Raw genomic sequence first — 26,527 nt, 5'->3', positions numbered from 1 at the left:
TGACCCCCAGCTGGCTCCAACCTCCTGCCAGGTATTGAGTGGGCACCGGGGAGAGTGCCTGAGGGCCAGGAAGCTGAAAAATGAGATTGGGAAATGTTCCCTATGGGGACAGGGTGAGAAAATTAGGGATGTTCATCCTGGAGAAGGTTGTGGAGACCCCACAGCACCTTCCAGTGGCTGAAGGGGCTGCAAGGAAGCAGGAGAGGGATTCTGCATCAGAAACTGGAGTGACAGGACAAGGGGGAATGGCTTCACACTGAAAGAGGCGACATTTAAGTTCGGATATTGAGCAGGAATTGTTCCCTGTGAGGGTGAGCAGCCCTGGCAGAGGGTGCCCAGAGCAGCTGTGGCTGCCCCTGGATCCTTGGGAGCATCCAAAGCCAGGCTGGACAGGGCTTGGAGCAACCTGGGACAGTGGAAGGTGTCCCTGCCATGGCAGAGGTGATCTTTAAGGTCCTTTCCAACCCAAAACCATTCCATGATCCCATGTCATTGTGCGACATGCACACACAATGGGACATAGCCCCATTGTGAGGGACACAGCCCCATTTTGAGGGACACAGCACTCAGCACCCCCAAGGCCCAGAGGCTGGCAGTGGGGCTCCTTGTCCCCGTGACGCCGCCCAGCATCTCTCTGCCGTGGTGCTGTCCATGCCTGGGCAATGCCCTGGAAATGTCGCGGTGACCCCACCCCGGCTGAGGGGACAGGGCCGCTCCCTCAGCTGAGGGGACACCACGGGGACACAACGGGGACACGGCCGCTCCCTCAGCTGAGGGGACACCACGGGGACACCGTGGGGACACCAGAGGGACACCGCAGGGACACCAGAGGGACACCGTGGGGACACCAGAGGGACACCGCGGGGACACGGCTGCTCCTTCAGCTGAGGGGACACCACCGGGACACCGCGGGGACACCACAGGGACACGGCCGCTCCCTCAGCTGAGGGGACACCACGGGGACACAACGGGGACACGGCTGCTCCCTCAGCTGAGGGAACAGACGGGGACACCGTGGGGACATGGCCGCTTCCTCAGCTGAGGGGACACAACGGGGACACCACGGGGACACGGCCGCTCCCTCAGCTGAGGGGACACAACGGGGACGCGGCCGCTCCCTCAGCTGAGGGGACACCACGGGGACACAACGGGGACATGGCCGCTCCCTCAGCTGAGGGGACACCACGGCGACACTTGGGGACACGGCCGCTCCCGCAGCCCGCGCGGCCTGCAGGGGGCGCTGCGCCCTCGGCGCGCGGCGCGGCCGGCAGGGGGCGCGCGGGGCCGCGGCGGCGCTGAGGGCGGGCGGGCGGTGTGTGTTGGGGGGGGAAGGAGCCGCCGCCCCGCCCGCCTCAGTCACCGGCGGAGCCGCAGCGAGCGCAGCGCTGTCCCTTCAGCACCGCTCCCCCCGCGGACACCGCGGGCTCCACACCGGCCCCACCGACGCCTCTCGCCGCCTGCTTGGCAGTAAGTAACGCGGCCGTGCCCGCGGAACCTCCCGCCGTGCCCTGACCGCCGGCGCTGGCGCTGCCGGGAGGTGGGAAGGGGGGGGACCCCCGAGCGTTCTGGGATGTGCAAGGGTTCTGAACCCTCAAGGGGGCTGCAAAAATGGGAGAAGGGTATCAAAAACCCTCCTGGGATCAGTGGGAGACACGCCGTGTCCCTGTGTCCCACTGCGTGTCCGCGGTGGTGGCGGTGCTGGTGACATTCCCGGTGGTGCTGGTGACACTCCCGGTGGTGCTGGTGGCTCTACTGCCAGCACTGGTGACATTGCCAGTATGCTGGTGGCACTCCCGGTGGTGCTGGTGTCATTCCCGGTGGTGCTGGTGTCATTCCCGGTGGTGTTGGTGTCATTCCCGGTAGTGCTGGTGACATTCCCGGTGGTGCTGGTGTCATTCCCGGTAGTGCTGGTGACATTCCCAGCCGTGTTGGTGGCATTCCCCCCAGTGCCGGTGGCTTTCCCGGCTCTTTGGGATCTGCCGTGTTTCGGCCGACAGCGGAGGGTTTAGAAGCTGTTTGTAGGGTTTGGAGGCAGTTTGTGGGATTTAAAGGCTTTTTGTGGGGTTTAGAGGGTGTTTGTGGGGTACAAAGGCTATTTGTGGGGTTTGGAGTGTGCTGGTGGGGTTTAGAGGCTGTTTGTGGGGTATAAAGGCTCTTTTTGGGTTTAGAGGGTGTTTTTGGGGTGTCTGGGTAGGGCAAATGCTTTGGTGTACTGAAGTGACATTCCCTGAAACCCAGGCACCGACACCTGAACCCAAACCGAGCAGGGCAAGGCAGGAATTGTCCCCTTCCCCCTGCCCCGGTGACATTGCTCGTCTCCCCCGGTTTCAGGTCTGGAAAGCCGGGTGCAAGGATGGTGAAGCTGGGGAGTAATTTGAACGACAAGAACAACAAACAACCATCCAACGAAGATGGTTTTCAGACAGTTCCTTTGATCACGCCTTTGGAAGTAAATCACCTCCAGTTCCCGGCTCCGGAGAAGGTAAAACAAAATCAGAATGTGCTCCTGCATGGTTGCGCACACGGACGTGCCCCTTAGTTGTCACTGGGCTCTGGTGATGGGAATTGTGGAACCTTAATTCAATAAATAAAAAGGGGTTATATTTCACTGTGTATTTATCTGTTTAAACACATCAAATAAGTACGCAGCAGTCCCCCAGTGCCCTCCCTCCTCAAAAAAAGAACACCAAATATTCCTAAATGCAACTACAAAAAAAGCTTGGTGTGTTTGTCTTGCAAGCACTGGGGAAACTGAGGAGCATTGTGCAATATGTTATTATCAGTAAGATTAATGGCCTGCTTTGAGAGGAGGTAATGTGATAACTCTGCCGAAATAAGCAGCTGTTTTAATTATCTCAGTCAAGCTCCGTTGTCTTCTCTGTGGCTTTGCAAAGCTGATTTGGGCACTGAGAATGCTGATTTCTCTGGGGACAGTGGCTGAGTTCCTGGGGGACAGCCCAGGGACTCGTTTGGCCCCGGGCAGGGGACATTGTTCTCCCCTGCCCTCTCGAGTCTCTCACACCTGAATGCAGCACTAAACTCCCAGGAATGTGCGATTGGCTGCGGGCTGTGTTGGGACTTTTTGGCTGCAGCCAAAAAGGAAATCTTTTGTCTACATCCCTGTGGGGATGATGCATATCAGTATAACATGGTGAGGACATGATGAGACTGTAAAAATCCGTATTCCCCAACCGCCCTCACCAAAACAAAGCCTGTCTGCAATGTAGTTCCCAGATACCACAGAGGTGGAGCCAGCCCACCCCAAAGTACAGACAGAATTATTAGATCTCACAGGATAATGGAATAACAGCAAAATTAACACTGATGGTTATTGAACATATATCCTGCTTTTACCGTGGTACAAAATGAATTTTCTGTAAATACATTAGGAGAACATGGTGATGGATGTGATCAACCTGTCTAGGTAGACAAATCATGTTTATTTTAGGATAGAGCTGAGTCAACTGCCTTGGCATCCTCTGTGCCAGACAAAGGAACTGGTCCCGTTCTCCACGTGCCTCATGGCAATCAGGAGCAACTTGGCTGAATTCAGGAGGGTTGGACTTCTATGAAATGTTGTGAAACAGAGGCTAAGCCAGCCCTTACCTGTGACTCTGATAAATAAGATGAAGCAAAATCATTCGGGCAAGGTAATATGATTTGTCATAAATGTCTGAAAAGCTCGGGGGAACCGTAGGTGTGTAAAAGTCGCTCCTTTGATGCCAATACAAAGGGCTCGTTGAGATCATCCAGTGTCACATGGCAATGTGGAATTTAAATGACTTGTGGAGCAGGTGAGACATGGATTACCCAACCAAGATCTTTCCAAGCTGATCAAGTGGTAACGAGGAAGCACCACAGTTCCCGTTGCCTGTTGGTGAGCAAACACTGGCGTGGATCGGTGTGGTGTGATTCCTTGCTGATTTTTCTGTTTAAACATGCCCACATCAATAATTCACGTGTTGTTAGGTTACATTACCTTCATTAGCATATATTACTGCCAGTGCATCTACCAGCATCCATATTTTTCTTTGCTGGAAGTGTGGGATGTGTCTCTGGGCGTGCTGAGCGTGATTCAGAACTCATTAGAGTCAGAGCTATTGATTTCTGCAGGCTGTGGTTCATCTCCTCCATGCAGCAGGCCCGGAGTTAACGGGCTGGAAATCCCTTCACCAGGAGGAGAGGTTATTTATGATAAAAGCAAAATAATTCACGACCTGTTTCCTTTGCTCTCTGTAGAAGGGGTTCCGGTGGGGTGAGTTCACCCCGAGGCACAGGGGCTGTTTAAAGAGCTGCTGATCAGGAGCTGAGTCTCAGGTGAAAAGCTTGGGCAGAGGTTAAGTGAGAGGGGCAAATTGCAGCTTTGTTCTTGAGAAAGCAGAGCTGCTACTGAATTCAGGCAGGCTGTCCCCCTGAGGAGGAGTGGACACGGATTTCAAGTCTTTCAGGGTATATTCTTGTTTAGACTTGTCTTGCTCTCAGGAGACTGGGTTAAGAAAACACCTAAAATTGACTTTTCTCCACGAACAGTTGATTTTAGCCCGGGAGAATGAGACCATGAGGCAAGGTGCTTCCTGTGCCCGGTGCATGGGATGCTGCAGGAGCGAGCAGAGCCCGAGGAGCCGCGGTGCTGGCGGTGCGGGACAGCTCCAGGGGCTTTCCTGCGATCCAGGGATCCGCAGGGAGGCGATGCTGCCGGCCAGCTCCTGCATCGCATCCTCGGCTCTGCACACACAGCGTGCATTGTCCTGGCAGCCCCTGGAAGTGAAACCTAAAGAAAATCCAGCCCTGCTAAGTGTTCCCCTTTCTGGGCTTCTCTTCGCTGTCAGAAAGGATCTTAATTCAGGAAACTGCGCTTTTGACCTGCATCTAACCCTGGGGTCAGGGCAATCCACAGTGCATCAAAACCAGGGCAGGGAGGTTTGGGTGCAGCTCAGGGCGCTGTCTAGAGGAGGAGTAATAACAGCTTTGGATAGTGACCCAAGAGTTTACAAGGCTTGTGCTGGGCAGCCCAGCTGCTGTCCCTACAATAATGCCTTCACCTGCTGTGTATTTGCAAGTTCTGTTCCTTTATAGGCTTTTTGTTTCAGTTGAGTCTTAGATACCTGCATGCAAGTTGAAGAACATCAAGCTTTTTGTTTGTTGAATCCCTAAAAGCACCCCACAAAGCCTGTGGAACCTACAGACTGAAAATTGTGGTTCAAGGACCTTGAATTCTCTAATTTTTCTTTATTTTAAGGACATTTTTGTGGCTGAAACACTTTGAGAGTCACTCAAAATGACTCTCAGCATTAAGCTATGTAGGTGTTTCACCAGAGCTTCCATCATCTCTTGCCAAGTGTTTTTTGTGTCTGGTTCCTCTGTCAGAGAAAGGATACAGAAATAGAATATAACAATGAGGATTTTTCTGAAGTCCACCTCTTTTCAGATAGTTCCCTGAAGAAATCATATGGGGGTAAGAAAGGAAAACTCTTAAAAGGTGTGCTTAAATTTCCTGTCTGTCATTTTGGGGGTGCTTTCCTAACAGGCTTGTTCTCCAAAGCACTGAGAGCTTAGCAGCTCCCTCTGACTTCCACCTTGCTGCTGTTGGAAAAATGCATTTAATTTGGCAACCTTTCTTTTTTTAAAATTGCAGGCCACTGGAATGTCTTCTTCCTTCTCCCACCAAAGGAGGGTGTCCCCTCCTCCTGCTGCTCCTCCTGCATCATCAATGTTCTCATCCTTCTGTCAGCACTTGTGTGGCTGCGGGGAATTGTCCCCCTTAGGTGCTAAGCCTGCTGTGCGTTTTTATTTATGGACAATCTTGAAGCATTTCCCTTGTCCCCTGTTCCCTTGCTGGAGCAGAAGGCAGTCAGGTGCTCCTAAATCATTTTTGCATGGCCTTTTTCATGAAATCCATCCATGTAACAGCAATAATAGCCCCATCAACAATGACAAGCCCTCGGCCTGGCTTTTTATGTCTCTGAATTTCATTTCTTCTGATTCAAAAAGGGGAAAAAAAACCAAAAACAAAAAAACAAACAAAAACCAACCAAACAAACAAACAAACAAAAAACCAGAAATCTTTTATCTTTTAGGACCAAAGGGAAAAAGAGGAGCTGTTGCCTTGTTTTCCAAGGCATAGACAAACAGCTTCAGCTGTGATTGTGTCCCTGCAATGATAGTGCTGAAAGATGTGCAGCTTTTCAGGGACCATTCTGTTCACTGAAATATGAAATGAAACCAACAACTGGGGACCTCTTGGTCCCTTGGCTCACTTCAGTATAATCCAGCAGGAAATACCTCTGTTCTGGCAGTAAAATCCTAATTTTACATAACACAAAAGTGCATGAAAGCTCTTGTCAGGCTGTAAAAAACATCCGGTACCTCTTTTGTGGTGAAGGCTGCTGAAGGCTTATCATGTGGTCCATTGTTCTTTATTTTGAATGCATCAGGAGGCTGGAGAATTAATTTCTCTAGTGGCAAATTCCTGCCCCTGGCCACATCCCTCTCTGAGTGGTTGAGGCCATGCATTTACACAGAGTTCCTGGAGATCGGGGGCGTCCCTGGTGTTCACAGCCTGTCCCTGTTGGTTTAACAGAAAATAACGTTTAGTCCTGGCCAGCTGAGCAGGGATAATTCAGTGTAGCTGGATGAGTGCTCCTGTACCTCGGGGACTGCTTGGAGCTCCGTCTGGCTGGCGGTGTCAGCCTGCCCTCGGTGCAGCCTGGAGGCACGAGTGGGGCTGCTTTTGGGGAGCTGCTGCTCCTGCTGGGGCTGGAGGCAGCTCAGCATTCCCGGCTAAGCATTCCTGGGAAGCTGCAGGAGCTCTGGATGAGCCGGGGACAGGCAGCTCCTGCTCCTCTGCTGGTGGGATGGAGCAAATGGCAAAAGCAGGGATGGAGCAGCGATGGTGATGAGGCTGGGGGAGGAAGGAAGAGGGAGGAGGAGGATGAACATGGATAAAACATGGATAAAACAAAGGAAGGGAATAACAAATAAGAAGGAACAGGCTGTCTTGCCTTTCCTTATCCTTTCTCCATTTGGGATGCTCTGCCTCATCCCCACAAATAGCAACGTCTGAGCCTTCTTCTCCTCCCCCTCCTACACTGTGCTAATTCCTTTGTCCTCTGGATGTGTATTAGAACTGAGCACCACCCCTGCTCGTTGGGCTGTAATAAATCCTTGCAGCATCCCACTGGGGCAGAGGGGCAGAGCAGCTTTTGGGAAACATCCTTGATGTTGTCTGCACGTTTTGGACAGCCCTGCTTGTGTCCTTGGCAGTTTCTGCTCCTGTTTGGATGTCACTCTGTGCTGGCCTTCCTCTCACACACCAATCCTTCCACTAGGGCTGTTCACAGGGTGCTCACAGGGACCTGGAGCAGCTTCCAGCAGTCTCCCATCATCCAGGGAATGTGCTGCTGCAGCCGAGCTTCACTCTGAACATCCGAGGATTTGTGTAGCCTGGGCAGAAATCTCCCTCCTTAACTGCTCTGCCATCAGTGCCTGAATTAGGGGCTTTACAGCTACCTGGGTTTGTGAGCTCCATTACCTCTGTTAAGCCCAGCTATGTCTGCACTGCAATTCCTGGAGCTGCATCCTGCAGAAACAGCAGGAATGGACTCAGGGAATGGCTGTTGGGCTATGGAGCCTGGGCTGAGCCTGCCCTTTTTTCTACCATGAAAGCCCACTGCTGAGGTGGAAGTGATTTCAGCAAGACTGTCAAGTGAACCCCACATACCAGTTCCTTACTGATCTGGAAAGGAGAACTGGGCAAGAATCTTGGCTGCTGTAAATCAGGGCAGCTGAAGGGAAATCAGTGGAGCTCTGCTAATTCAGCCCAGCCAATTTGTGATTGATTCTTTTGTCTGCTTTGCTAAACCCTCTCCTGGATGAACCTACTGAAATAAATTTTCTCACCCCATCTCCTGTGGGTTCCTGGTGGTTATGGGCACCCAGAGATTTGTAGGGAGATGTGGCTGAATAAATTCCAAGCCACTTTTGTTCTTGGGGCTGTGCCTTGCCCTTCTCAGCTGCTTTCAGCTCCCAGTGCAGCTTTTGCATTCTGTGCTGCCTTTCACTGGTGATGCCAGGGCTGATTACATTTGCTGTCTTTGTCCTTTTGTGATGTTCCTTATGCCTGGAATATGCTCCTGGCACTGAGTCAGGAGACCACTTTTTTCCTACCACCCCCTGTAAAACTCATTTCTAGCACAACACCCATTAGATGAGCTGATATAGGGTAAAAAAATAGCAGAATACTGACCCTGGCTTTCTCCAGGGACTATGGATTTGATCCAAGGCATCTTTTTCTTAACATTTTCACATTTCTACTTTGTTTACTGCTTGATCTTTCAGGCACTTTATATATTCAAATAATGATTAGGATGCCATTACCTATATCCCAAATGCCAATTTTAATATCAGCCTGCTGAGATGTGTCCATCCTGTAGATTTGGAAGCACAGCTGCCATTCCTGTAGGATGGGACATAGCCATAACCATTTGGGGAAGTTTTAAAGACCTAATTCTCTAAAAATCTGGGAATTTGCAGCATGGGGATTGCCAGGTAATCTGCAATTTGTGCACTTTTTCCAGTTTCTGGCAGTAGCCAGGGCAACAGTCAGGAGGAGGTACAGGAGGTCCTGCATGGAGCTGCTCATGCCTATCAATGTTTCATCCTAAGCCTGCAAGGCCAGAGATTGTTTTAAGCCCTGAAACATGATTTTCTCATTTATTTTCCTCTATTCTTTTAGTGCTGAGCATTTTAACTTCAGCTGCTGTTGGCAATGTGCACATCTCATCTGCTCTTTGGAGCTGGCTCTGGGTGAGGATTAAGCTGCAGAATTGTGTGAGCAGGTGGTGGATTCTGGCCATTGCTTGGCTTGGAGCACATGAGGGGAGAACCTGCCCCAGTCCCAGCAGATTTGGTGCCAGCTTTAGGCTGGGGGCACCTTTTGCTGTCACCTGGCCCCTGCTGCACCCTGAGCTCCTGCTCAGTGCTGATGCTTCGTTGGGTAACAAAGGCAAAGGAAACCACAACATTGGTGCCAGTGAAAAGTTGGTATTTTCTCTTCTGTTTCTGCAAGGAATGGAGAAAGGTGTGGAAAGGAAGGAAGCTGAGTCTCATTTTCATTTAAAAGTGAGCCTGACTAATCCTCCTGGAAACGGGTGGGGGTGTTACAACCATTTTGTGGGACTACAAAGTCCAGCTTTGAACTTGGAGGGAACTGTTCTCCTTGGTAGCAGCAATACATTTTGTTTATCACTTCTGTCAATCTTACGGCTACCCCGACTGAGAGACTCTTCATTATTAATAATCCCAGGAAGTAGTATTTTAAATTTTTATGGTTTGCGCTTTGCAGCACCTGAACCACAATATATTACATGCACCGTGGCAGTGGAGTGGGAATTACAGCAGGGCTGCATGTCCTTTTCCAAATGAATAATTTAAAGTTTTCACAATGCCAGTTATGTTAAATATTATTACTCATTTCTTCAGGGAAAACCATAGAGCTCAAATGCAAATATAAAGTGGCAATGAATGATGTTACATTTAGCCAGTTGGAGACAAGGCTCAGAATTCATATCAGTTCATTTTCTGAAACACTTACTTCATCCCATTGCTGGAAAATCCTTTTCAAGGTTCTATGCTTAATGGGATATTTTTCAATTTGTCACATTTCACATCTACTCTGCTCCTTCCTCCTCACAGCAAATGCTTTTAATATAGCCCACTTGGTTAGAAGCTTGCTTTCTTTTCCCTTTCAGCAGCCCAAATCCCTGGATTTCCCAGCACTCTCCCACTGTTTACCTTCTCAAGGTTGTCGATGATGGATTTCCTGCTGGTGTAGGCAGACTCTCATCTGTTGTTTCTCACCTCAGCATACCTATAATTTTCCAAAGCATCACTACAGAGAGGGTGCATGGTCCTGCATCCATTAAAGCTGAGGCAAGATTTCCTATTGATCCCAGTCATGGCACTGGCATGAAGCCTGGAATAATAAGAGCATTTAGGTTTGGGACTCAATAAATGTATTTGCAAACAGCATCATTAGAAACATGTTGTGTGGAGCAGGGTGATGGATGTGGCTTGTGGTCCTGTTGTGGTGGGGTTTCACAATTTCCAGGCCATTCCCTGCAGGCTCCTCTGAGCTCTTCAGAAGTGTTTGAGGGACTGGAATGAGGAACTAGAAGATCCAAGGAAGAGAACAGAATGTCAAAACCTTTCCAGACACGGAATGTTGCTGAGTCTGCTGACCTGGGATGGCTGAGGGGGACAATTCTGCAGAGAGCTGCCATTTTCCATAGGTTCTGACTGCCTTCCCACCCCATCATCCTTTGCTAGCCCCTAATCCCAAAAATGTGACATTTATGTGGAGAATCTCCTGGAGCTGCCATTCTCTCTCATTAATGAAGGTCTGAGAAAACAGTGCATTGAAAGCAGTGAACCAACCCTGATGTGAACTCCTGACTCAGCACATTACTGAGATTCTTTTTTTTTTGTCTTTTTTCCCTACTCCTCCATGAGTAATCTGGGATGCTGGGGTCATGCTGTGTGCAGAGCCCCTGAGCAATTGATGAAGAATTCCCCAGGATCCCCAAGCACCCGTGTTGGAAGTGGCTGTGGGAGGGAGCCTGAAGTCAGCTCCAGTAGGCCAAAGCCCTTAAAATGCACGCTTAACTTGAAATATCCGGCTCATCCTGCTGATGTTAATAGGACTACTTGCATGCTTAAGTGCTTTGCTGAATTGGTGGTTAATTAGCTCAAATTCTAAACAAACCTGGTTAAGGAGGAAGCTGCAAGGGCTGCAGTGAGGGTTTCCATAATTAGATGTGACTTTTTGCTGGTCCATAACTCTCTTCCCTCTTCTCATATTCTCACTCTGCAAAGTCCATCTAGGAAGCAACTTTCAACAGCTTTATTTTGGGTGTAAAATTAAGAAAGTCGCAGGCAATTTATTGGTGTCCCCTTTACTACATATGCAAGAACAGCTCAGTTCCTGCAACTTGAAGGTGCTGTAGCTCTGTGAAATGGTGTGAAAACTTTTAAGAACAGATCACAGGAGCAAGATAATCTGCAGGGAGACTCCCTGAGCTAAATCCATCTGGAAAGTCCCCGTTAGAGCAGCTCTTTTCCAGAGGATGGAAGGAGATGGCATTTCTTTCCCTTCGGTTTCCTTGGAATTGCAGCTCTCCAGGACCCCAATTTTGCCCTTCCTTTCCCTGATTTCAATGCAGAGCAATTCCCAAGCCAGCACCGCTGCAGAAGAGCCAAGGAGAGGGGCTGGGGATGATTCTGGTGTGTAATGGGCGGCAGCAGCTCTCCCAGGAAAGCTGTCGTGGTGCGAGATGGATGTTCCTTGTTTGCATGGGAATAGTGGGATCCGGGCTGGCTGCAGCTGCTGGGGCAGCCGCTGATAAACGAGGTCCGATCATTGCCCCGACTGCACAGTCAGGAGGCTTTTATTACTCGACGTTCAGCGGCAATTTGGGTAGAATTTCTGGAAGACTTCACTGCCAGGAATTCTTTTTTCTCGCTGACAAAATGGAAAAAGAAGGTGAAAAAGGAGTGATGGCAGGGAATGGGGGAAGGCAAATCTTTCCCACCCATCTCAAATCAGAAGTCTGGAAAATGAAAACAAAAAAAAAAAAAAAAAAAGGCTGAAAATGCAGAAAGATTTCTTTAGAAGATTGATTATTCCTTTTCTAAATTTGCACTTTTAACTCTGCAAGAGTAGGATCCATGCTCAGACTGATTTATTTAGCCTGTGGGGGACTGAGCAAGAAGGAGCTCTGTTCTTCTCAATGTACACCCCATGCCCTCAGCAAAATTGCATTTTTATCATTGCTGCCACGATATTGAATGGTCCCCCCTCCTGCAGGTTTCCAGTTTTCTGTTTGACCTTTGTCATTTGATTTCTGTGCTCTCCTCTAAAAAGGAGACTTCGCTGCCTGCCCTTTCTGCTGCTGAGTAATTTCAGCAGATGACTGACAAAGACACTTCTGGAGAGCAGGTTTTTAACTTTTGCCTGTAAAAGCCCTTTAGCAAAGGTGCTTCTTCCCTCTTCTACCAAAGCTTTTTGATACCTCTGCAAAACACTGCCCAGGGTGACTCTGGCTCTGTGCACACTCATTTCACTGCTGGCACAGTCAGCAAATTGTGTTTTAAGTACCTTCTGATCTGGCTGGGGCCTGAGCTTGCTTATTTATTCCCAGATGTGATAGAATTGCTGCTGGACCTGAATCTGATGCCTGGTGAAGGAAGGGCTGTGTGGGTTCATTTTCAGACTCTGTATCCCTGCAGACAGCATGATTCAAACTTTCCTGCTTAGTGGTGCAATGGAACAGTTAAAAAATAGCCATAACAAAATTGGTGTTGATGATAAAAAAATTCATTATAGCTAGAAACGAGGAAAGTTTAAAATTTGATTCTTTTTCTTATATTCTGTCTTCATGGGCTTTCATTAAGACCCAGTGTTACAGTTTGTGGAAAAGCTCTCATATAAATTTTTAAAATTGTCTGCGGCTAAGATTTATATCAGGCAGGAAGCATGAATTTGGGAGAATTGGATATTGTCTGAAAACAGAAAGAGAGCAATTTCTAAACACTGTCTGGCTGGTGCTGCTGGCTGATGCTCTATAATTTACTGTACTGGGTGTGCAGAAGGCCAGGGAGGAGACTGAAGGCTGGCCAGCTGTACTGGGTGCATTTACCTCCTCTGGAGGGAGAAAAGGAGGTCATTGCTTGTTTGGAGCTCAGAGCTGACCTGGGCCACTTGGTCTTGGCTGCAGAGGGAGCTTTGCTTTATTTTGCCCACAATGTGCTGGGCAGGGTGGGCAAAATGGGTTTGAATCAACAAATGGGGATAAGAGCGGGGTCAGGATTCACCCCAAACCTGCCCAAGCTTGTCCCCATTTATCATTTCCCCTCTTCTGTTTTGCATTGTTGTAGTTTTTCATTAATAAGGTATAAAATGGTTGACTATTTTCTGTTATAAGGTTTTTTTAAGGCTAAATTATCTAACTAACAAACGACACTTCAATTATTTTTTCTTTTAACTCAGCAGCTAATTACTTGAAGTCTGCAGTGTGGACTTTTTTGTCTAATTACAAAATATTACTTAAACTTATGAAGAAGAAGGAAGAAAGTAAAGAAGAACAACTTGCCTCCACCCTAACATTTTTATCTTTCATATATATTACTATATTCTAAAACTTCAAATTCTAAGTTTTTCACCTTGTGATATTACACACTTCTAATTAACTACACACTTGTAATTTTAGTATTGTCAATCAATTTTGGAAGTTTTTTTTTTTACAGCCTCAGGTTAAATGTAATGTTCTCTTGGGAGTCAGAGTCAGTACAGAAAGTTTAAAATTTTTAATATCTAGAACTCTAACATTGTGTCATCACAAATCCTGAGCTCCCAGCTGCTCATAGAAACGTATTTATGTGGCTTTTTGTCCCTTCTTCTCGCCAAGTATTAATATTGCAATTGCTCCTGTAATAAAAACTATTGAGAGGGATTTGCTGGAGGATGTAAATATTCATCAGTCTTTAATGATTTGCATTTGAATCCAGAAAATAGGCTTATGACTCCTCGGTGCCTCTGATTTCCACATGCATTAAACGCAGGAGGATTAAATACCTGGGGTTCTCTTTGGTCCAAAGCAGACTTTGCTGTCTCCATTTGGAAATAAGGCCTTGATTAGCTGGGAACTCAACCTTGTGCTTCACTTAATCTGCTCCAATCCTCCACCACGGTTTTGTTTCTAACTAAGAGCTTTGGGATCACTCTTGTCACTCTCATCTGGAGCAGCCTCCACTCCTGGAGATTTTCATTTCCACCAGGCTGCAGCTCAGAATGGAGAGCAGGAAGTGGAAGGGTCTTCTGCACTGGTGTAAACCACCTCATTTTCTAAGATTAGTATGACCTGGATTAATCAGACACAGATTTTAGGGGAAAAGCCAAGGTGATAATACAAGATAAATATTGGCCATCTGGAGCCTGAAAGAATGAAACTCCAAATGGCCTAAATTTAAATTGGTTTCAGCAGAACTTGTTTGGACAGAACTTTTAATTATCGAGGCTCTTCTTTAGGATGGGCTGTTCTTCTGCCTGTTGAGCATGATACAAAACTTAAATACTCCTAAACAAAAGTGGGTGTCAAACATTTTGCTGCCAGCTATTTTAAGGCTCAGTGTGATAAGCTCACTGTCCTAGTTCTGTGTATCTGCCAGTTTATCTGCCTCTCTTATTCCTGAGGGGGTGATGGCTTGTGTTCATTTATGGTGCTTGTGTAGGTCCAGGGGATGGTTTATATAGAAATGCTTTGATAACAAAGCTTCAAAAATCTCTGCTGTGGGCAGAAGCCTCAAAAGTGTTGTTATTTTCCAGGTAATTGTGAAAACAAGAACAGAATATCAGCCTGACCAGAAGAACAAAGGAAAACTCAGAGTGCCCAAAATTGCTGAATTCACAGTCAGTTTCACTGATGGGGTAACAGAAAGACTAAAGGTAAGAAATGGTTGTTCTGCTGCCTTCTGATGCAAATTCCATTCATTTTAAAATAACTGAATCAAAGTGACAGGAAAGACATAACAAATTTAACACTTCACTCATCACCAGGGTCAAAGAGAGACTTATCTGCATGAGTGTGAAGAGTTTTTTTAGGACAGGCATGAAAATACCTTCATTGCTACATCTCAAGTAAAAAATGCTTTTCTTTCCCAAGAAAATGCTGTAAATATATTCCAGCCCAAATTGAAAATAAACCAAGTTTGAATCCTTTTTCTTCCCAAACACTGGTGTTAAAATAATTTTTAAAAATCCAAGTGAAGATTGGTTGAAACATTTTGTTTAGCCTTTTAAAATTCCTTTTGTCTCATAGCCAGTCAACACTTTTCATATTTAAAATTCTTTGGTATAATTCTTATATTACTACAGATTTAAAACTACTTCAATATGCATAGGAAAAGAGGTATTAGAGAAGTATCCAAGCATATCCTGCCCCGTAGGCAGTGTTGCTCCACAGGAATTGGAATTTTCTAATGGAAAGTGTTTCTTTGGAAAATTTTCAACAGGCTCTACTCATGGAAACATGGAAAGAAACTCATGAATTATTGAGTGCTGTCTGTTCCTGTTGACTGCAGCACATTAGAATGGCTCAGTTCCTCCTAAAATTAGACTTCAAATGTGTAGCTGCCAGTTTTTCCTCCCTTTGCACTGGGAAGACCTGGTGCTTTTTCTAAACCACAGAGCATGGCAATGATAGAAATGGGAGATTGCTCATTTTCAAAGTCAGAGGAAATATCAATGAGTTTGAGTAAAAAACAGAGAAAGTGGGCAGTGCCTGGTGACATTCCTGCTCCTTCCAAAGCATCATTTATTCTTAAGAGTTGTGGGAATAAATGTTTATGGTTCTTGGCTGGTTTATTTTTCCCATGGATATCACAGTTTGATCTGCAATTTCTTACCTGCTCTTGGTACTCACTGAATTCTTCCCTGAGCTTCTTGTGTGTAGTAACTATTTACCACCAGTGGTAACTCTCTATTGTACCAGAGTAAAGTGAATTAACCACGGTTAAATCCCAGTCTTAGAAACCACAGCAGCCATTTCCAGTGTCCCACACAAATCAGAACCGGACACCATGTGCCTGAGAACCAACAATAAATTGAGAGACTCCCGGACTGATGTTTTGGCTTTAACCCCAGTAAATGGCCTTGTTGGTGTTATAAATGCTGCTGCCTCCCTGGGTATTTAACACTGACTCCTGCAGCCCTGAAGGGTGTGAAAGGCAGGGTAAAACCAGGAAAAATCTGGCTTTGTTACTTTATAAAAGCACTCAAGAACATCTCTTCCTTACACACTGACTTAATATATAGCTGATGGATAAATGCTATTTCATCTGCTCCTTCTACTAAGTATCTTGTTTTTCAAATTCCCAACTTGCTGTTGCATTCAAACCTTTCCTTTCATGCATTTTTCCTCTTCCCATCCTGTTTTTGGTGCAGTTTTCCCATTTCAGAGCTATAGCTGGGAGCCCTGGCAGAGATGGGAGCTGGGCCTCTTCCTATAGAGCTGGCAGCATCACAGTTTCATTTTTGAGCTATTTCCTTTCTCTAAAATCCATATGATTTTCATTCTCTGCTCTTCAATGTCAACTTATTCATCAGGCAGCCTCTGCTCTAATACTGGATAAGACTCTAAGCCTCTCCCTGCCTGCTTTTCATAAGGCTTCCATGTATCCCATTAAATTTGTAGTATTATTTCCTGACAAAATGAGCCGAGATAATAGCTAATATTTATTACCTTTTGTACTTTTTATTGCACCACATTTTTGTCCCAGTGTATATTTTTAGTGAAGTTATTAAAAACCCTGCCCTCTGGTTATAAGCTGCCCTATTATCTGGTACTGATGAAATCATCTTACATTTGATTTTTGTAAGAGGAAATGACAGTAAATACTTAACTTTTATTATCTCAGTTTGGCTACGTTTTTAAAAGCTTTTAAAAAGATGATATAACTGTGATCATCATATTCTCTTTTGTCCTTTTGAGGCTGGAAAAGCCCTCCCAGACCGTCGAGTCCCACCTTGTCCCCAGCCCAGAGCACCCAGTGCCACCTCCAGCCCTTCCTGGGACACTCCAGGGATGGGGATCCAAACCTCCCTGGGCAGTTCCAGTGCCTGAGCACCCTTTCCATGGGGAAATTCCTGCTGATGTCCACCCTGAGCCTGCCCTGGCACAGCCTGAGGCATTCCCTGCTGTCCTGGGGCTGGCTGCCTGGGAAAAGAAGCTGCAGTTCTGTGGTTTTGTGCTAGAGAAGACCAAGACATCTGGAAAAAGTTTTGAGAGACCATGTGAACCTGCCAGCCAAGTCCACAGATGCCCTTTTCCCTGCCTTTTGGGTATCTTTTATTGAAGAAACTAATGAATTATTAGACAACTTTCTCACATGAACAAGCCCAAGCCAGAATTTAAGCTTATGCTTGCATATTTTTCATCCATGCAGAATAGCCCAGATCTGAGCTCTTTAATTATCATAAAGAAGAGACTGTCCCTAGGCAACGGTTCTTATTTCACACCAGCTCTTCCAGGAATCTGAGATATAGCTCCTGCCTCTTGTCACACCCCCTAATAGATGAGATTATGATTCTCTCCATCTCAGCACACAGTGTCCTGGAAGTTTGACCAATTAGGCTGATTCTTCAGCTGCATGAGTCAGCTCATACCTCCTTTATAAAACTGTTTAAATAGTTGTGTGTAGATGGGTTACGAGAAAATGATGTTAAAATAACCTTATGGTTGAGCCATCCATACAGAAAAAAAATTTCTTTTCTCATTTTACTCCTCCACAGAGAAGCAAAGAGAACATTTTTCTAAGCTGACAGGCAGTGATTTATAGACCTTGCCTTCTCCAGACTGCTTCTACCTTTGGAGTGAGCTTTGAAGGGAGCTCCTGTTCCTGGGCTTTGCCATCCTGTGACAACACTGAGGTGCCTTAGAGAGGGTTTGTAAATGTGTCTCTGATTCCTCGGTGGGGTGACAGCTCTAACCCTCTGCATCTGAGCTTCCTGCTCCTCCTCACCAGTGATACCCCACTGTATATCTTTTAAGAACAATCTCCCATATGTGAGTAATCATTCTGCCCTTATTTCTATCAGTACTGAAAAGAGATTTAATCCCTTTTGCTTTTTAAACAGATTCCCCACCAAATGAAGTCTTGTTACTTCTGGAGAACAGGGTTTTCACTGATTCCTTTTCTCTTCCAACCAGTCTAGATAGCCCAGAAATCATCCAGCAGCATTGATTTATTTGGATGGCACCAGAAGATGTGCTGGAGTGGCCTTTCTGTGTAGGCCTACAGACCTAAAACTGCTGGCCCCTTACTGGTTTTACACAAACTGGTCTCTTTGTCACACCAGTCTGTGCCCTTTCTCACCACTACCACGGAACTATTAAATATTTTCAGGAAGGTAATAATTTATTGACTATTATCTGGGTGATAGCTACCTCCCATAGTTATCTGATTCCTCAAGTCTTCCACAGTTCTTTCCTTTTTCGTGGATCAGTTTCTTTAAAAAGTTTATGTTTTCAGAGTTGGAATAATTAAACTCAGTACTTGTCTTTAACAGAACAAGTTGGGAGTGGGTGTACGGGGGAGAAGTTGAGATATTTAAGATGTTTTTTGCAAGCAATCTATCTACCTGGAGAAATCATCTGCAAGTATTGATGAAGACTGTGAACTTCATTCTTCTTGCTGCAATTTGGCAAGATGCATTTTCAAAGTCACTGGCTGTGTCATCTGTCCCTGTTGAGTGTGCAATCAAAATTATTTCTTATTATTAGGTCACCCTGAAACTGCTCTGACACACGCAGATCCAGGAATCTGTGGATGTAATTCTTGCCCACACTTTTCATCAGGTCCTTAAAATGTAGTGGAACCCATTCAAGAGCTTCTGTTGTTGAAATGCTCATACTGGAACAATTCTTTTCTTCTGACTTAACGTGAAAGATTTAGAGCAAAATCTCTTTGCCTCCAACTGCACCCTACAACACAGAGAGTGATGCAAGAATTGTTCATGATCAAAGCCAAGCCAATACCTGAAATTCTTGGCTCCTAATTAACAAATATTTTTCTGGGCAGGGGAATAATTTCCTGTTGGTAACAGCTTTGCTAAATGGAAGATGCTCCCCTGATTCCCCCACTGGAAGGTGAGCCATCAAATCCCCAGGGAATTCTCACTTTTCCGCACACACAAAGCCCCAAATGTGCCATTCCTGCTCCCCCTTTCCAAACTTCCCATCCATGCCATAGATCCCACAAACTCCTCCTGGGATGTTCTGCTTTCACTTGTTTGCTGTTTTGTGCTGCTGGTTCTTCCTCTAACCTGCAAAGAACTCCCACAAAAATGGCTGGGGCTTTTCATTGTACCCATTCAGTGGTAAATACATTTTAAAGTCTCCTTTAATTGTTGAGTTCCCACGGGGCAGGAGTAACTCCTGGTGAAAGGACTCCCTCTGCTTTTTAATGCTATCAGTGCCAGTGTTACCATGGCAACTGCCACATCCCATCGCTTATCTGAGATGCCGAGTGGCCGCTGGAGGATCCCACTGCCCTGACTAATGGGAGTGGTGCTCGGGGCTGCACACAGGGATTTCTCCTTCTGCTGGGAATTGCTGCTGGGGCTCAGACGACTCCAGGAGAACAAGGGACAGAGCAGAGGAAAAGCAGAGATGTGGCAGGCCCAGGGAGCAGGCACTGGCACCAGCAGCAGGGCTGGAGCTGGGGTTTTCTCTGGAACCTTGCACTCAGGGAGAGTGTCGGTAAGAAGGGGTTGATTTGGAGGAATATTCCCTCCCTTTGAGAGTTCCCAGAAGTTTCCAGACAATCTCCTCTCCCTGTGGATGCAGTGGGCAAGTTCCTGCAGGGATGTCAGGCAGCTCTCACTGCACCTAAGTGTTCTCCAGACTGTGGTGGATGATCTGAGTGTGGAGCCAAAGCTGCCTCTTTGGAGGCTGAATATTTTCAGCACATTCAGAAGGTCACAGGTTTTCTTTTCCCAAAAAAACACTGCTCAGCCTTGCCTGGCCTTGATGCACCCTCACACCCATGTGGCTTCAGGCTCTCACTCGTGGTGTGCATGCAAGCAGGTGAGAAATGGTGCTCCTCATCTTTCTGCCTGAGCTCTGAAATCCTTCTTCTGAGGATTTCTGAGAAGAGGACAGCTCACATCTGTCCCAGTGGCTCTCCCAGACTGCATGAGGCAGATTGATGGAGCCGTTTGTGATCATCAGTGACAACCAGGAGCTGTGAGGATGAACTGAGTGGGGATTTGTGGCTCAGCTGCCAGGGAACAGATCTGTCTGATCACAGCCCCAGGTATTGCTATAAACCCTGCAGGTTTTCCCCTGTCTGGGTAGGAGTCTGGGGGTTTTGTAAGAACTCCCAGCTAATTCCTTAATTGTTTTGTACAGGCAAGGGCCCAAAAATGTCATGTCCATGTCTAAAATACACAAGAAAAATCTATTTTGATTTAACTGGAATGCTTTCTACTGGCTTAGGGACCACTTAACAAAGCAAATAAAAAAACCCTCAAATATATTTTTTTAACAGGAAATGGATTACATTTTTCCTATTTCCTTACAATGCATTCTTGTTTTATGTTAGCTTTACACACATAGATACTCTTTCAAAAAGTCAGGAAAAGCCTCTATTTATTTTTGCCATCTGTAAGCACTAACAGAATAATCAGCTGAAGAGATTTGTTCAGTCTTGGTATGGGTTTTTTTCCATTTAATTGATTTTTGGAGAGAAGAAGAAAGTGAATCGTTCTGCAGAAAATCTCCAAAAGTGGAAGTCACAGAGAATATTCACATGTCTAAATTTTTGTGGGGTACACCTGCTGAAAGTTCATTCTTCAAAACAGAATATATTGAAGGAAAAAGATTTACAGAGCAGAAACCTTAACTAACCCTTGGCTTTGGAGCAAAATGCTTGAAAACATTTCCATAAGCTCCCACATGGAGATACCCCTGGTGCTAATTCCAGGATATAACTGCAGTTCCCATTGGGCCTGGAGGATTTCTGACACTGCATCTCTGTCTCTAACACCACTCTGCACTTACCTCTGGCACCCCACAGGAAATCTGCGTGTTGGCCAATCTTCCTGTCAGCATTTGAGGTGAAATGAAAGATGTTTAATGCTGGTGTGGCCACTGTAGCAAAAGAGACCAAGCAGGATGGAAGAGCAGGAAAGAATTTTCAGCTCAGTGAAACCAAAGCAAAGTTTATTGCCTGTTGGGAAGTGCATTTGGAGTCTTGTAGCCAGACCACTGAATGCTAAAAAAAAAATAATAACAATAATCAAGGAAGTGCAAAGCTTCAGTGACACAAATTTCTCCATGCAATGTTTCACTCTCTGTAGAGCAGCACAGGCAGTGATTGAATGTTAAGCAGAGCTGAGCTGCCTCTTGTTGGTACTTGCAGATGTATTAAAGCCTGTTGGGTCGGATCCACAGCTAATGGAACTGGCCTGGTGCCTTTGGAGGCAGCATAATCACCTCGATTACTCATTTCTGTTGTTTGCTTTTAAAAGAGTAGCTCTTGTAAGTCATTTGCAGCAATAAAGCCTCATCTTTCTAATTCAAAATGGAAAGGCTTTTAATTCTTAAGTTACCCAAGGGACACTTTGCTCACCAAGTCCTCACTTTGTTCGTCTATAAAGCACCCACATAATAAGTTTTTAAGGAGAAATGGGTGTACTGAACCATAAATGCAGAAATATTATTTCCTACTCATGATGGGAGACATAAATGCTGAAATACAGGTGAATTTGTTGCCCTTCTTGAAGGAACAGACTTCCAAGTGATATTTTCTTCAGGCACAAGAGTGCACTGAACAGAAGTGCTTTAATTCACACAAGCCTGACCTTTGGAAGAAGATCATTTCACAAAGCAAATGCACCTCAGCTTTTCCCTAGAGCCAGCCTGATCCTTGGCTGTGGCATTGTGGTGGTCTTTGGGTGGTTTTGCCTCAGAAAAAGCCAAGATTTGGGGAACTGAGATGTTTGCAGCTTTGGGTGGCTCTCGCTGGGGTTGTCTGAGTGGGGAGTGAGCTCTGGAGCTGGGTTTGGGGGGATGCCAGGTATCAGGAAAAGGCAGGAGCAGAGCAGGGAACACAACCTGCACTTCCAGCTGTGTTGCCATGAGCTAATCCCTGAATCCATTCTTGCTCAGGGCTCCCAAAGCTTTTCCTGCACCAAATCCAACATCAGGGAGGAGCGAGAGGGGACGATTTTGCATTCATGAGACTGTGCAGAGGTTGAGTCTTGGCAGGCAAAGGGCAGGCAAGGAGACAGTTTATTGATGACTTGATTTATCTTGTGTTCCTGTTAATGCATTTAAAAAGGGCCTGTGATGAACTGAGGCATCCATTGCCATGTCCCACGTGGAGTGACCAGAGGAAATGTCACAGCCAAGGCTGTGCCAGGGCAGCAGGGAAGGGCTGCATGTCAGGAAGGCTTGGAGAGGATGTTCCTGTCTGCTGCAGTCCCACTAATTAAAAAAACACCTCAAATTAGGGATCTGGAAGGAAGCCTCTTCCAGCAGGGCTCAGCTCCTGAAATGGGCTGCCAGGTGTTCTCAGGATGTGGCTTTGGGAAGAAAAGCTCCTTTTGAGCAGTTCTTGAGTCATCCCACTTGTTTAATTTGGGGGCTCTGCTCCATTTCTTTTGGATGAAACAGACACAGAATCATTGAATGGCCTGGGCTGGGAGGACCTGAAAGATCACCTAGTTCCAGTGGGAAGGCTTCTGACAATTGAAAAAGAAAGAAAATATTCTTATAGGAGGAGGGGGAAAACACTTTTAAAAACCTGTCTGGCCTGCCAAAATGGCCATGTATTTATTTGGTGTTCCTAGGAACACCATCACCCCATCTCACTATACCTGCCTGATTGATGAAGGCATTTTTTATGGCATTAAATAGCAGAAAAGAGAAAGCAAACCCAACAGAGCTTTTTATTTACCTAAATGGAAATTCACTGATATTCATTGGTGAAGTAGCTTTATTTAAAATGGCATTCAGAACTTCCATAAGGAACGGGGGCTTGGAAACAGAGCCATGAATTTTCCATCCAAGGGGTTTGACTTGGCAGAGGGAGATGTCACGCAGCCCGCAGCTGGCACCAGACACTGTTAAAAAGATCTGAGGCTATTAGTGCCTAAACAGCCACTAGAAATTATATTACATGATGGAGACTGGCTAATATAATTGAGCCAGCTAGTTATTGTGTGCATAATTTAATTATTTGACAAATTGCTTAGAAACACGGTGTGCTCCTTCCACACTCGTGCTGCTCTCACAGCTTTAGGAGGCGCAGAGCAGAGGAATTGCTGCTGGCTATCCTGGAAAAGTGATGTTTCTTTTTAAGATTTTCAGACTTGGAGAGGTTCTCTGGTGTTGTCACGGTGGGCTGGGGTTTGCAGAGATGGGTAGAGCCCAAGGGGATGTGGCTGGGAGGGAAAATGGGCTCAGAGACAGCCAGTGCTGCTTCAAGTGGACTCTTCTGAGGCTTTGGGGTACTTGGATAAATGAGCCTCTCTGCACTCTGTGAGTGTTTTGGGATGTGATTGCTGGGCCGTGTGGGCTGAAAGGAACCTATGGAATAGTGGAGCAGAGAATCCCAGAATAGTTTGGCTTGGAAGGGACCTTAAAAATCATCCAGTGCCACCCCTGCCATGGCAGGGACACCTCCCACTGTCCCAGGCTGCTCCAAGCCCTGTCCAGCCTGGCCTTGGGCACTTCCAGGGATCCAGGGGCAGCCTCAGCTGCTCTGGGCACCTGTGCCAGGGCCTCTCCACCCTCACAATAATTTTTTTTCCTAATACCCAATCTAACCCTACTCTCTGTCAGTGTGAAGTCACTCCCCTTGTCCTGTCACTTGTCAGTTGTCTCTCTCCATCTGTCCTGTAGGCTCCCTCCAGGCACTGCGAGGCCCCACCTGTGTCACCCCAAAGCTTCTCCCCCCCAGGTGAACAATCCCAGCTCTCCCAGCAGAGCTGCTCCATCCCTCTGATCCCCTGGAGCTCCTCTGGGCTCTCTGCAGCAGCTCCAGCTCCTGCTGTGCTGGGGCAGGGCTGGGGCAGCTCTGCAGGTGGGGTCTCATCTGAGGGGGCACAGGGGGCACAATCCCCTTTGCTGCTGCCATGGGGATCAGCCCAGGAACAGATGGGAGAAGTTCTTGGCCCCCAGGATGATCCCATCCTCATCTGTTCTTATGAGAACTGTGGCCAGGTTAGTTTATGGTTATGAAATGTAAGTTAAAGGACCAAAAAATCCCATCCACCTTAAAACTTCATTTAGAAACCTTGCAGCACTAGAGGAGTATTATCCCACAGACCTGAAAATGTAGAGACATGACTAAGGACATTTCCCTCTTACAAAGCATCTCCTAAACAATGCTTCTGAAGAATCTGGACACCATCTGGAATAAAGCTGTGCTGTAATAATAAAGAACAAATCCTACATCTCCTTGAGTAGTACTAAGTAAATCTGAAGACCCAATTGTGTCACTTTTTTTTGCAGTTAGCCTTTCAAAATTTCAGAGGCGAAGCTGTTGCCAGAAGATCAGCAAAATCAGCAACTTATTACAGAAATATTTTTAACAGTGGGGAGTGAAATGACATTTTTGAAGAAGTGCAGTCAGATCATTTTCACTGCCAGGGTAGATCAGGGTGTCTGGGTGCTGGGCAAGGCACCACAGCAGTTCTTTGGCAGAGTTTGAAGTCAGGCAGCTCTTCCTGGGGTGTGTTTGGGGGGTACCTCATCATACCTGATCCTTCTCAGTGTCCTTGCAGCCTGTGCCTCCCTCCCTGCTGAATTTCCTTGCAATAAAAACCCAGAATTGGGTGTTTTCATTTGGATTCCCTCCTGGAATGCACAGAGACCACCAGGCTAGCTGGATCCAAGAGTTCCTGATCCTTTAATTGTACCTTCCATGTGGAAATCTGATGGTGTCAATCTTCCATTTCATTCTCAGCTGGAACAAGTTATGGCATGAAGGGGAAAAAATTGCCCTCCTGAATTTTTCATTGTCAAGCAGAAATCCTTATAATGGATTCAGGAGTGCATGGATGTATTTGGATGCCCTTAGATGATTTTGTGATTTTTTTTCTGCAAGTTAACTGGGTTGTCAGGGACTGATGGGTTTTCAAGGTGTAATGGAATTGCCATAAACTGTAGGAAAAGCTTTGCTGCCTCTCCAAGCACAGCTCTTAAGCTCCTCTCTGAAATAACCTTGACAGAATTCCTGCCAGTTTTGTTCATAACAAATTTTGCCTTGTTCTTTGCCTTTCTTCTTCTACAAAGAGAAAAAATTAAACAAAGAGGACTTCTTCAGCTGAATTGCCTATTAAAGGTCAGAAAACTTCCCAATACCCAGCAACACTGAAGGTATCTTGTACAACCAGACATGGCAGCAGCAGTGGGATACTTTCCTGATAAACTGAAATTTTGTGAGGGGGATGAGAAGAGAGGAGGAACAAAAATAGGCAGCAGAAGCTTCTGAGATCCCTAATTCACATTACAGCTGCAGAGAGCAGGAGAATGGTGCAGAATTTTGTAGGAATTTTTCTGTGACAAATGATCTTTGTCTCTTCTCTGGGCCTGGTTGCTTTTCCTGCAGGCAGCAAGGCTTTTCTTGGTGCTCTGCTCCTGGTTTAAGTGTATTAGCAGGGAGAAAAGTGTCCAGAGTCAAACACTGATTTACCAGGTCTAGAAATAAAATCATGCCTGGTATCTAAGAGGTGCCACCCACCCTGAAAGAGGGGAAATTTTGGTTTGATGATGGCAAGAAATTCTTCCTTTTGAGAGTGGTGGGGCCCTGGCACAGGGTGCCCAGAGCAGCTGTGGCTGCCCCTGGATCCCTGGAAGTGCCCAAGGCCAGCTTGGACAGGGCTGGGAGCAGCCTGGGACAGTGGGAGGTGTCCCTGCCTGTGAAATGAGATGATCTTTAAGGTCCCTTCCAAACCAAGCCATTCCATGATAATATATTATATGAATAAATAAAACTGTAAAAACCTTGCAATGGAAAAAGCTGTTAAATAAATACCCTGCTGTTTGGATGTGCCATTGTTCTCTGGCTGCCTTTTAAATAAAGCTTTGTACTGGAGTGAGAGAGGGAAAAAGGGAATTTTTGATGAAAAAGGAGATCCTGGGCAGCTGATGAAATCAAAGAGAGCAGGGAGGATGCTTCCATGGGCTTCATGAAAGCCAAGTTAGCTGGAACACCACTGCAATTAGGCATCCTCAGCCTGGCACAAAACCTGCTGGCACCTGATGTCCTGCTGCCTGATGAGGATGGATCCTTTTATTCATCTGTGCTGTGTGACAATACAAAAAATGTTCTTTATCTCTGGGAAAAGCGAGGAACCACCCCAAGTGTGCTGTTGATGGGAGCTTGACATCATCCTTCATGGATGTTAAGGGCCTCTTCCCACATTTTTTGGAGGATGGGAGGAATGGTTTGGTGTGGTAATGATGTTCTCTCTTCTCTGTTCCGTCTTAAGGGAACCTTTGGGAATCATGTATGATTTTGAGGAGAGGCAGGCAAATCCCCTCTTTCTTCCACCCCCTCAAGCAGTCACATGTGACAGATTCATGCCTGCAGCACTTCTAGGTTTTATCTGCTCACTAAATTTTATTTCCCCTCTGTGAGTGTTTATATTGCTTAGAGACTGCCAAGGTTCGTGTTAATCATAAAAAAAAAAAAAAAAAAAAAAAAGTGGAGGTTTATTAGGTATTGCAGCTCTGTGATTCTTTGGTGTTTGAATGTTAATGAAGCTTTGTATGCTCTGGAATAGTTGGGGAGGTGGATCTTAGCTCTGGCATGGCAGAATATCCGGGGGTGGATTTCTCTTCCCTTTCCTTTGGGTTTTAACATCTTACATGACATTTCATCTGGAGCAATTTCCCACCATTTATCAGCAGGTGTAATATTGTCACAGCAATTCTGTGAGCACAGGAAAGGCAGGAGGGTG

General features: G+C 46.3%; 1 protein-coding gene and 1 long non-coding RNA gene across 2 annotated transcripts in view; both read left to right on the top strand.

The window, feature by feature from the left end:
- Positions 1-1,389: 1,389 nt before the first annotated feature.
- NSG2 (neuronal vesicle trafficking associated 2) overlaps positions 1,390-26,527 on the top strand; it is a 29,709-nt gene continuing 4,571 nt past the window's right edge. The window contains 3 exon segments of the mRNA NM_001245149.1: positions 1,390-1,467; positions 2,332-2,482; positions 14,381-14,500. Of these exon segments, the coding sequence (NP_001232078.1) occupies positions 2,354-2,482; positions 14,381-14,500 (249 nt within the window). The 5' untranslated portion in view covers positions 1,390-1,467; positions 2,332-2,353.
- On the top strand, positions 23,077-25,675 carry LOC140685049 (uncharacterized). The gene is made up of 2 exons (XR_012058215.1): positions 23,077-23,213; positions 25,472-25,675. It is a non-coding gene; the product is annotated as an uncharacterized lncRNA (long non-coding RNA).

This window comes from Taeniopygia guttata, chromosome 13, assembly GCF_048771995.1.
Source record: "Taeniopygia guttata chromosome 13, bTaeGut7.mat, whole genome shotgun sequence".
NCBI classification, from domain to species: Eukaryota; Metazoa; Chordata; class Aves; order Passeriformes; family Estrildidae; genus Taeniopygia; species Taeniopygia guttata.
Note: the sequence above shows the minus strand (reverse complement) of the source record. Positions and strands in the feature narration are given on the sequence as shown.